The sequence below is a fragment of the Lolium rigidum genome, chromosome 3 (genome assembly GCF_022539505.1).
Source record: "Lolium rigidum isolate FL_2022 chromosome 3, APGP_CSIRO_Lrig_0.1, whole genome shotgun sequence".
Taxonomy (NCBI): Eukaryota; Viridiplantae; Streptophyta; class Magnoliopsida; order Poales; family Poaceae; genus Lolium; species Lolium rigidum.
The window spans coordinates 346,860,168-346,872,038 of record NC_061510.1 but is presented as its reverse complement, the minus strand read 5'-3'; the positions used below and the strand labels follow the sequence as shown (position 1 = coordinate 346,872,038).

At 44.6% G+C, this 11,871-nt stretch overlaps 1 protein-coding gene across 1 annotated transcript; it reads right to left on the bottom strand.

Moving 5' to 3' along the window:
* Positions 1–8,015: 8,015 nt before the first annotated feature.
* Positions 8,016–9,449, bottom strand: LOC124700224 (MICOS complex subunit mic60-like). The gene has a single exon (XM_047232384.1). The coding sequence runs from the start codon at positions 9,408–9,410 to the stop codon at positions 8,271–8,273; it is 1,140 nt and encodes a 379-aa protein (XP_047088340.1). The 5' UTR covers positions 9,411–9,449; the 3' UTR covers positions 8,016–8,270.
* Between the last annotated feature and the right edge of the window lie 2,422 nt (positions 9,450–11,871).

Sequence of the window (11,871 nt, the reverse complement as noted above, 5' to 3'; positions counted from 1 at the left end):
TTTTGCTTTTCATGCAAGAGTGATAAGTATAGTACTTTGCAAGTAATTTGGTAAAAATACTCAAATGACATGAGCAAGCGATGAACTTGCCTTTCTTGACTGCAAGATTATGCAGACAAGGTCTTCGATACGCAATAACTCCAAATTCTGAAATAGCATCATCGTCCGGTAAGGACGATGTTTAAAAGATTGGCAAAGATGCAATAATGCATAAGTATGATATCCAATCGCTCTAAGCGTGATCTAACCCCGATGATTTAGGTTTAGTGAGTTGTAAGGATTTCATTAGGGTGTGTTGCACTTTTAGAGTAATTCCACAAACAAGGTTCTTATTAGGGTTTTGTTGTCTTAGAATCATAAACAAGTGGTATAGTGCATAATAACAATCATACATACCAAGAATTAGTAGTTGTATAATAAGTAAAGAGCAGTTGTCAATTTTAAGTCCTATAGTGCATGGTTGATGATTACTTATATTATACTTCAAAAGAATAACTTTTAAAGAACATGTTGCTTAATGAACAATAAGTATTCCAATGGGGCTATTGGTTTCTAGGGTTTACTACTATTTTTTTAGTTGGTTCACTAAGTAATTATTAGATGGGTCTTAAACAAGATGGGTTCAAAATCTTCTAGTAATGGGAAGTCCTAGGTTTCATATATTGTGGTTAAGGATATGTAATCAACAACTCTCAAGGTAAGCGGTTGATGTGATAAGGTTGACTTGTAAGTCAATGTGTTTAACTCGGGTATATGATTTGGAAATGAATACTATTCAATCAAGGATAAAAACTTAAACTCTACTCATAAGCCAAGGCTATGGCTTATATGGTGTATAGAATTTATCATATAAGGGTACAATATTAGTGAGTGGTATCAACTTAGTTGAGTTGGATTAGGGATGATGGCTAATGATTATTAGGCTTGGTATCATGCTACATGAATAATTTTCATGACATTTTTAGATTAGAAAATTATTTATATTTATTGGTTAAGTATGTTTTTATATAATCTGTAGAAATAGGCACACATAGATGCATGATGTAAGTATGTTACGTATTCTGATTTGATTAACTTAGATGGGGCACATTCGTATACATTTAGTAAATTAGTTATTAGGCTTAGAATTAAGTTGGGCCAATTAGCACACACGCATACACTAAATGATTAGATGTTGGGCTGAATGTAATGGGCTTCAGAGTAGTACTAACGTACGCACAGTGTATGTTCACTTGCACGTCCGAGACCAGCACATCACGTCTCTGTTTCTTCATCTCACCAGCACGATACTTCCCCCTCGCGATCCCCTTCCTGCTGCCGTCGTCTGCCGTCGCCCCGGTCGCTGCCGGCCGCCTCCGCCACCTCTGCTCATCGATTCAGCTCCGTCGCCTGTAATCGCTCTCCTCCACCAGCTCCACCCAACCGCGACGCCCCCTAGCACCCGCAATCACCCCGTGGCTAACCCTAGCCCGCCACGATTTGGCTCGCCGCCGGCGTTATTCCGCGCCGCTGCGCCTCCGGATGGTTCCTCCTCGGCGACCTCGACTTCCACCTCGAGCCGCAGCTCGACCTTGCTGTGTCGGCCTCCTCGATTCTATGGTGGTCTGATGGTGTGGTGTGGTGTTGCTGCTGCTTGCTGACCGTGGCCTCTCGCACCGTGGTGCGGTCGGCCGACCTCTGCTTCGACGACCTAGCAGCCTCCCTCGACTATGGCTTCGCCTGCGCCTCCGGTCAGGTAGTCCCTCGGTGAGCTCATTCTTCTCCTCTCTATTCCTCTCATGTGTTCTATGATAAATTTGTACAGGTGATATGGTTGTAGTTTCATGAATATGTGCTCAGCAATTGTGATGTTTTTGATGGGCTCCTAGTTGTGGTCTATAGATTGTAGTGGTATAGATAACATGGTCTCAAGTAAATTTGGCTATAAGCCTCTGCCCAAATATTCCAAACAATCTGTAAGTAATCTGTTGTGGTGTACATAGGAATTACACACATTATTTTCCTCATATAAAGGTGTAAGTGATGTGCAAGAGTGTATGGATACAAGAAATATGTGCTGGAACATATACGTAAGTTATAAATATTTGATTAGTTGTCTAACTAAAGATATGACAATAAATCTTGTTATGCAAGTATGAGTGTGTGAATAATATGCTTGAGCTGAGGTTAATTTCCTGGTTCATACATAGGCATGATATAAGTAGCTATTTGATATTTTCTTGATGGGATTTATTCCTGGTTGTGCTTTAATTACTCGTTGCTTGGTGGTGGTCCAGTTGATCATGCATATTTACGATCTGATCATGGGTTTGTATTTGTGAGTGCAGGGTGGTGATGGGAATGGTCCAGTGGTGTTGGTGTGGGGATGCTGATGGTGCTGCTCGTGGTATCTGCGGTGGTGTTTGTGATGCGGCTGTGGGGTGCGGCTGCTGTTGCTACTATATCCTCGACCTCGACGCCGGCGGGACGGTGCCGCGGACGCAACCCCGGCGTCGGCCTCTTCCTCTATTCGTCTAAACTACTGTGAGCTATTCCTCTCCTCTCCACTCTGCCTATGACCATGTCCTAGCGTCTTGTACTTGTGTGTGATACTTATTCGGGTTATACCGGAGCTAATTAAAGATTGGTTTTCGGTTGATCATGTTCTAGTAACTATATGTGCTGATTATTTGTTCTGTGACTTGAGCTAGTCAAGTAATAAATTCACTGATAGGTGGAATATGCTTAATTAGGTGCCTCCATTTGAATGAGTATTCATCCCAGCACATATAATTTCAGTGGTACCTTAACTCTGCCAGAACTAAATGTTTGCATTCAGTTGACTATTCTTAGTGGGTTTAATTATGTAAGGAGCAACTCTTGTTTTTTTACAGGTGTATGGTTTACTTGAGCTTGACAAGTACTAATTCATTAGCTAGACAATGCTACAGGGAAATGCTTGAATTTAAATGGGTTTCTCATTCATGGAAGATATAGCTTACTGGTTTGCTGCTACTGTCCAAATAGAACATTCGATATCTTGAAATTCCAGTTACACACATGTGTAACTTATTGATGGGTGTATACATATAAGATGCAAATATGGTTGCTAGAAGAGGATAGTTTACTTGATGATTATCCTGGTGGCTTATGTGTAACTTATTGATGGGTGTATACATATAAGATGCAAATATGGTTGCTAGAAGAGGATAGTTTACTTGATGATTATCCTGGTGGCTTATCTCGCTTGATTGATGTGGATTTGCTGCAGCTCTACTTGGCTGGCCTGGGTGATTTCCTTGACCTTAAGTGGATTCCTACGGTATGTTCTAATAACTAGCTGCCCTACAGGTTTGCTATATATTGATGATGCCCCTATTTGGATGATTTCTTAATCTAGACATATATTGCTGGTTGTATTTCTTTTACTGTTGAAACTGAACACACACTACAACATGCACTATTGAGTTGAGGTTTGGTTTGGGCCTTGACTATGATATAAATTGATGCCCCGTTTAATTCATGGTTGAATGTAAGCAATGAAATAGAAGTACTATTGCTGGATGATTTATTTGTCGAATCCTGGTGAGCTTATTAAGCTCTGATTAGTGGAGATGATTACTGGATACTTTATATGATGGCTAGCTTGTGGCCCTGCTGGCTTTTCTAGTTCTACTTAGTTGGCCTAGGAGTGATCTCCTGGACCCTAAGTATACTTGTACATCTAGTGACTGTACTATATATATTTCGGATAAGAACAGATGATGTACTTGTTTCTTTGGCCCTGCCTATGATGCAAAGGCTGAGGCACTTCCTATTGATAAGAACAGATATAGTATTTATGGTTTTATAAGATTCTCTGTGATGAACTGGGCATAGCACTTCTATGCCAGATCTGAGAGAAATCCATCTCTCAAATCCTCCTAGACAGTCTAGTTGAAGGGTTGATAAATGGAGTGTTGTGTATTCTTCTCTTTATTTCCCCCGATCCTCGTTGTGCAAGCTAGTATGCTGAGATGCTTATGTTAAATCAATGGATTAACCTGTTGTAGCAAAGTGATATAGTTGGTGTTGATAAACTTGATCTACTGCTTGTTTGATTGCACCTCCTCCTAGCTCCTGATCTGCTTGTTCCAGGCTCTTTCCAGCTTCTTGATCTAGATTGGCTTGTTGACGATGATCTTGCTAATCTTACGGCTTGTTGGATCTTCACCACCTCGACTTGAGCATGCTTCTCCCGATCCCGATACTTGCTCTGGCTTGGTTTGGGTGATGATCTACTTCTTTGATTTCTGGTTTGTTTCCTGAGGATGGTTTGATGTTTTCTAGATAAACTCTGAGGGTGGTCGATGGGCTAGTCCTGTGCTGGGCTAAGCAGCTATGTGTGGTAAGGAGTATACTTTTATATGATGTCTTCGAACTGTGCTTGGCCGACAGCTATGCCATGCAAAGTTTGCGTGTGTGCTGTCTGCTTGCATGGTGCAAGTCCCAACCTCGGTACACTCCCCCTAGTGGATATGCATTGGCTGGAAAATATCTTCCTTCCATTTCTCTTTATTTCTAACCAAGCCACTTGGCATTGTTTCTATTTTGTGTCTTCTTTGTTTGTCTTGCAGGTGCTCAGGCTCAACAAGAAATGCTTGAAGAACTTAACTAGTTTAGCCTTTTGCAATTCTTTGTAATTTTCATTTTATTTTTTCATTTATTCACTTTCTGTAATGATTTGTAATAATTATAATTCAAATGAATATTGTAAATGACAATGTATATTGTGTGTTAATCAATAAAGTTCAAGTTTTCCCTAATGAGCTTTTGATATATGATATATTCTTTTCTATTTCTTCATTTTCCAATTCTATAATTGTTTATTGGATTATTCATAATTTGATTTATGATATATCAAATTGAAGTTTGAATTTGAAATTCAAACCTAACTTGTTTGAATTCAATCATGCAACTTAACGTAGATTATGAAATTTTTCCCTCTCTTCTCGAAACCCTAAGTTAATTTAGGATAGGTCCAAGTTTATCGCACTCTCGAAACCCTTAATTCCGTCCGGTGTCGAGACGAAACTTGTCCCCCCTTGTTGATGTAGTTTTATAAATAAGCGCGAAATTTCCCCGGATTTTCTATGCATGAATGCAATGCACACATCTGTTTCCTCTCTTTTTGTAACCCCCAATCCTGGGATATTACAACAGAAGCCAAGGACAGATGGCTAGTCTGAAGACATTGACCATCTAGAGCGAAGGACAGTTGGCGAAGTTAGTGAGAGAAAGCTTGAAAGATAGGATTTTTTCAAGTTAAAATAAGACGCTAAATTAAATGATACTCGGGATGATACGAAGTGCAAAATGGGAAGAGGCCCCTTCTTTTGATTTGTTCTATGGCCAAAGATATACAGCGGCAGAAAATAAATATGATCAGACCAACACCCTTTAAATATATGGATCTGATCATTGCCATCTGTTTTTCTGTTGTCAATATATCATTAGAGAAAGCTGCAAGCTGGAGATTCCTATGATGAGAATAGGGGCCTCAAGAGGTCTCAAGACAAATTCAGACACATAAATATATCATGTCCAGGCAATTCAGTTGAAAACCTTCGGTTGGCTGCAAGCTTACACGGTGTCTAGAGACATTTAACCTTCAGTTGGCTGCAAGCTTACATGGTGTCTAGAGACATTTAGATAATGCGCCTTGCTCATGTAGACATGTAGTTATAAAGGTCCAAAGTCAGCAGTATAACAGAACATCAGTCCAAAGTCAGCAATATAACAGAACGACAGATCATGTTCGTAAATAGGCTTCTGCAGTAGAATGTTTTGTTCTGCGTTTCTTGTATAGTGCTCAGTCTCTCCTGCCTTCAAACTTTCCAATATATTTTCTATCAAGAAACCAACCTACACCTAAGTGAAAAAAAACTACTAGTGATATAACAAGTTAGACCTAGACCTGAAAAGTACATGGCTACCATATACCACTCGAAAATTAGTCAGTATTTTCATACATACACAATCTAGAATCCAAACAATGTAATATGCAGAAACAAAAAAGAAAATCAGTTAGGATCGCTGACATGTGCAAATCCCATGCAAATATTCAAACACCTACAAGTAAATGCTTAAGGATTCTCCAGGAAAATTGTACTCCCCCCGTTGGATAAATTAGACAAGTCTAAGACATCTTTCATGAGACAGGGGGAATACATGTAGTACACACTTGGGAAGTTGGTTATCGCGGAGCACAATCTAAATGGAACAACGATTCATAAGAAAACGGTTGTCCCGCAACATTACACCAAGAAAATATTATCATACAAACAGCCATGGTGAGAAGCGAATTAAGCGCTTGCTCAGCTGGGAGCTAACAGTAACTATGGATCAAGCAGTTGCAAACGACCACAGCTTTAGATCACATATATATCCTCAAATAACACAAGCAAGTCACAAGGAAAAACTATGTCATAGGCAAGTGCAACAAGATACTTTGAAAGTGTGATTACGCCAGATGTTGTAACAATAAAACGGGCATGAAACTGATAATACAATGGACTATATCATTATCATGAACATAAATTGCAACTATTGCACCCAATGCTACCAAAACTACACAACATATCTGCTAAAGTCTACAGCAGGATCACATGGCAAGCCAACAAATAGCTCAAACTTAGTCTATACACTGGGTTGATAATCCTGGTTATTCAGAACCTATGATAACCTAAAGCATTTCATTGGAATTCAGACATTAGAATGATGCAATAGTTAAAACCACATGGAAATGAGTTGACAAAAACCAATCAGAATAAGATACGTTCCAGATGGAGCAGAATTATCATATTTCCAAGTTTGCAATTTAAAAAATAACGGGACCAAGGGTAGTAGCACCCCTGACAGGTCGTTAATTAGAAAACAACATCATATACTGATTTATTTGCCCCGCGAGACAAAATAAATGAATTAGATCTAATGCCAAGGAATGGTCGGACTCGGACCCAGGCCAGCAAGAAGATACCACTGCTAGCACCACTAGGTTATCACACACTTTGTAAGTTAAAAGTTAAAACACTTCTAGCAGGTACTACTGCGATGATGGAATGATTAAGTTATTAACTAAACAACAATATCCGTAGGAAAGTTACATAGAAATAAATCATGATAGACCAGCTAAATCAAGGTCAAGCTGAGCAATGAGCTACATATCATAGCACAATAAGCTAGTTTTCTATACAAAGCATCAAAGTGTTGAAGCATGTCACCAAATACATCTCACTTTAGTTACAGCAGCTCCGAGAGGAGAAAGTTGGAAAAAAAAAGTCTGGAGCTACATGAACTACTTCACATTACACATTAGCACCAACTGTAAACACTAGTGACAGCAAGAAGCTATATAAACAATAATATAGCTTCGAGCGCAGAAAGTTGAAAAATGATGAGACCAAGGGTACTAACACCCCTGACGCGTTAGTAAGAAAACACAACATACTGGTTTATATGCCCCGGAAATTAATCAATGAGATCCAATATGCCACACAATGGTCGAACGCAGGCCAGCAAGAAGACACCACTGACTCCACTACTACGCTATTGAACTACTGCTTTGTGAGTTACACCAATTTCAAGTGGAGAAAGTTGAAAAGGTTAAAGCTACATGAACTGCTTCTCATTTATTCATTGGTGTCAATTCAAAACAAGACTGGCAGCAGGAAGATATATAAACAGTAATGCTGGAATCACATGGTAATATTACGATGATGGGGTGATTAAATTATTGAACTAAATAACAATATCCATGGCAATGTTACATAGGCATAAATCATGATAGACCGGCTAAAGCAGAGCTCAAGCCGAGCAATGAGCTACATATCATAGCACAATAAGCTAGTTTTCTATAAATTAGCATCAAAGGGTGGAAGCATATCACCAAATACATCTCACTTTAGTTACAGCAACTTTCAGCAGCAGAGAAAGTTGAAAAGGTTAAAGCTACATGAACTACTTCTCATTTACTCATTGGTGACAGTTCAAAACAATACAAGCAGCAGGAAGATATATAAAGAGTAATGCTGGAACCACATGGTATTATTGCGATGACAAGATAATTAAATTATTTGAACGAAACAACAATATCCGTAGTGACGTTACATAGGCATAAATCATGATAGACCGGCCAAAGCTAGGCTCAAGCAGAGCAATGAGCTACACAAGCATAGCACGGTACGATAGCTTTCTATACATAGCGGCAAAGAGTGGAAGCATGTCGCTAAAATAGAGAGATCTCACCCACTTCAGTGCCCTGCTGCAGTAGTAGTATCTTCAATGATCAACCTGAGCCTTCGGCTCAGCACATCGAGCTCATCAATCCTCTGCTGCCTCCACCGCTTGGCAAGTTCGGTTTCCTCTGCGTTTGCATCGCAGGTTGCTCCTTCGGCCTTGGCCTCCCTCATACACTCCTCGAAGATATCCAGGACGGCGCTCGCCACGCGGTGGTCGTTGCTGCGTGGCGGCGTTACCTTGCAGTTCCCGTTGTCTGCAACCATTGCAGCTCCATTGTGCGCGATGTTGGTGAAAGCAGCAACGGCTTGATTGTCAAAAGCATGGACGGTCTCGCTGGGTTGAGACATGGCAACCCCATCAAGGCTGGGGTCAGCTGCAAGAGGAGCAACACCTTGGTGGTCAAAATAGGGAAGGTTGTTTTGGGCGCTTTCCTGCTCGAGGTACATCTCATCCGGGAAGGCGCCCGGAGCGGCGGCGGAGGAGGTAATCCCCCCGTTGTAGCTACTATCTCCGGAGGGGGCTGGGAGGAGGTCGAGCGGCGCTCCTCCTCCCTGACCCTGGGGGTTGGCGCGTCGGCGCTTGTTGGCGCTGTCGGGGCCCGCGAAGGGGGAGTTTGCGGCGTAGGCGGGGTCCCAGAGGCGGGAGCAGAGGTGGAGCACGTCGCGGTCGTGCGGGGCGAGTCGGGCGGGGTCGAGGCCCTTGGCGACGCGGGCGGCGACGGCGCGGTGCTTGTTCTTGAGGCGGCGCAGCTTCTCGGAGAGCTGGGAGCGCGTGTAGGGCTGCGGCATGGACTCGGAGAACTGGTCGTAGAAGACGTTGAGGTCGCGCGGGAAGGCGAGGCCCTGGCCCTGCGGGCCGCAGCCGAGCAGGCCCTGCAGGAAGCGCAGCTCGTCGGTCTCGGACCAGATGCGCTGGAACTTGAAGGCGGGGTTGGGGGAGGCGGGGTTGGCGCCGGAGGAGGTCGGCGAGGCGGAGGGGCGCGGCGGGGAGCGGCGCTTGATGGGGAGCTTCCGCGCGGCGGAGGAGGCGGTGGGGGGCGGGGGCGGTGTCGAGTCGTCTCCCGGGAGCGGTGCGGTCGGGGTGGTGTGGATCTGGTTAGGGTTGGACGGGGCGGGGAGTGGAGGTAGTGGGAGGGTCTGGTCCGAGGCCATGGATGGATCGATCGAGCTGAGGCTCAGGCGCGACGAGACGAGACGATCGATCTGTGTTGTGGATTGGGTTGCGGCGCGGCGCGGCCGGACGGGAGAGGGTTGGTTGGGTGGGGGGAGGTGCGAGCGAGCTGAGGTTGGAGACGGCTAGACCTAGACGAGTAGACGGCACGGTATGAGGTCCATCGCGTTCGCGTGCGTGGATTCTGCCTTGTGTGGATGCTGGGGATTGGGTGCGTGCGCATATGCACCTTCCATGGGACTGGCCACGGACGCTGATTCGTGGGCCGCGACAGGGTTCCACGAATTCTTTTGGCGATTTACACAAAAATAACCCTTTGTTGCAACTATAACATAGACAAGTGTGGCGCCCCTCACGCCGGCGCCACACCTCAATGTGTGGCGTCCGTGCCCGCGGCGCCACTCTCCCAGCCTACGTGGCAGCCTCGACGCTGAGCTGTTCTCCCATCCGACGTGGCAGGATGTGTGGCGTCGATGGGAGCGGCGCCACACTGCGAACCTGTGACGCCGCTCGGAAGGGCACCACACATCCACTTAAGTGTGGCGCCTGCGCCCGCCCCAGCCCGAGCTCTCCTCTTTCTCCTCTCTGTTTCGCCCCAGCCCGAGCCCCAGCCGGCGGTTCCTCCTCCTCCCCCCTTTCCCCCCACCAAATCCACCACCAAATCTTCAGATCTGTCCGGCCAATCTCTTCTCAATCCCTTCCTCAAGGTATTCTCCCTCGATCCCCTTCGTTTCATCCATGATTTTCTCGGATTTAATTCAATTTAGACATGGAACCCTAGATATGAAACTCTTAGAAATTGAATCAATGTGCTCATGTATGTGTTGAAATCCATATTATCATGTATCTATATGTTGAAATCCTAGATTTGTTGAAACCCTAGACATGAAATTCAATGAGGATATATGTATGTGAGGTATCCATATTCTTATGTAAGTGGATGTATGTATGTGAGGTATGTGTGATGGCTTATTTGGATTTGAATTCTCATGTATGTGTGATGTATATGTGATACAAAAGCTAGATATATTCTCATATATGTGTTGCTCATATTATTTGTGATGGAATAACTCATATTTGTTAGGAATGGCTCATAATATGGTGTATTTGTGTAAACATGTAGGATGGTGTGGCTCCTAGATCAAGAGTATGACAGGGGATCACCGGGCTTTTCATATGACGGAGAGGAGAAAGGATCTTCACCCTTTGAAGATTCGTTACCATGGCACGATGGATATGGCGTATGACGAGAGGTACACGGAGTTCATCCGGCCCTACCGGTCTTCTCCCGTTCATATCGCTTGTAAGCCGTGGGGGCCGAACATGAACGCCGCGGCACTCACTGCCCTTGTCGACCGGTGGAGGCCGGAGACGCACACCTTCCACTTGAGGGCCGGCGAGATGACCCCTACTCTTCAGGATGTTTCCATGATACTTGGACTTCCTATTCAGGGCGACCCACTGTGTATGAACATAGCTTATGATGGGTGACGCCAGCAGATGGAGAACCTTATTGGCATGGCTCCTCCGCCGCCAGAAGATCCAAAGGAGAGAGCTCCCGCCGGCGCACCTTTCGCTTGGATTAGGCTTAACTTTGGACAATGCCCGGAAGGGGCGAACAGGGACACTATCAGGACGTACACCCGCGTGTACTTGTGGTACATGATTTCGAGGACTCTCTTTCCTGACAGTGGTGGGAAGATGGCCCATTGGTGTTGGCTCAAGCGCTTACGGTGTTGGAGCACCGGTGGAGTTGGGGAACAGCGGCACGCCGGCACTTGCCTACCTCTACCGGCAGGTGATGATTTGTTGTATGTACTATTCTTCTATAGTAGTGTGCTAGACAAAGTACTAACCAAATGTCTTATGTACGCAGTTGGACGAAGCTTGTCGCAGGACTGGGAGCGGCGGTATTGGTGGATGCTTGCTCCTACTTTCCGTATGGAGCTAGGACCGCCTATCGGTTGGGCGGCCCGAGATACTCAACGAGAGGCCATGGCCTCATCACCTTAACAACCTTGATCGGGAGCCCACTTGGGCATACCTTTGGGACAATGTCTCCGAGATGACGAGCGATCCAAAGATCATGTACGAGCACTACACCGAGGAGTTGGACACTCTTACGACTGAGCAGGTAACCGATCACTCTTTTGCAATCCGAGTTCATAAATTCTACTGGCATGTTGTAAATTCTGAAATATTTGTATGCTGCAAGTGGATTGGGAGCCATATGGTACCTACTACCATATTGGCGCGGGGATGCCTGACCTCAACCCCAAGTGCCTTGAGGAGGCGCGGTTCTGGCGTATGCGCTGTTCACTCATATGCATGTGGCTTGTTGAATACCACCAGCCGCACAGAGTGATGAGACGAGTTTGGGTCGTATCGGGAGTGCCCACCTCGGTGGCAAGACACGGACCACGCGCTTCATAGGTAAACTTA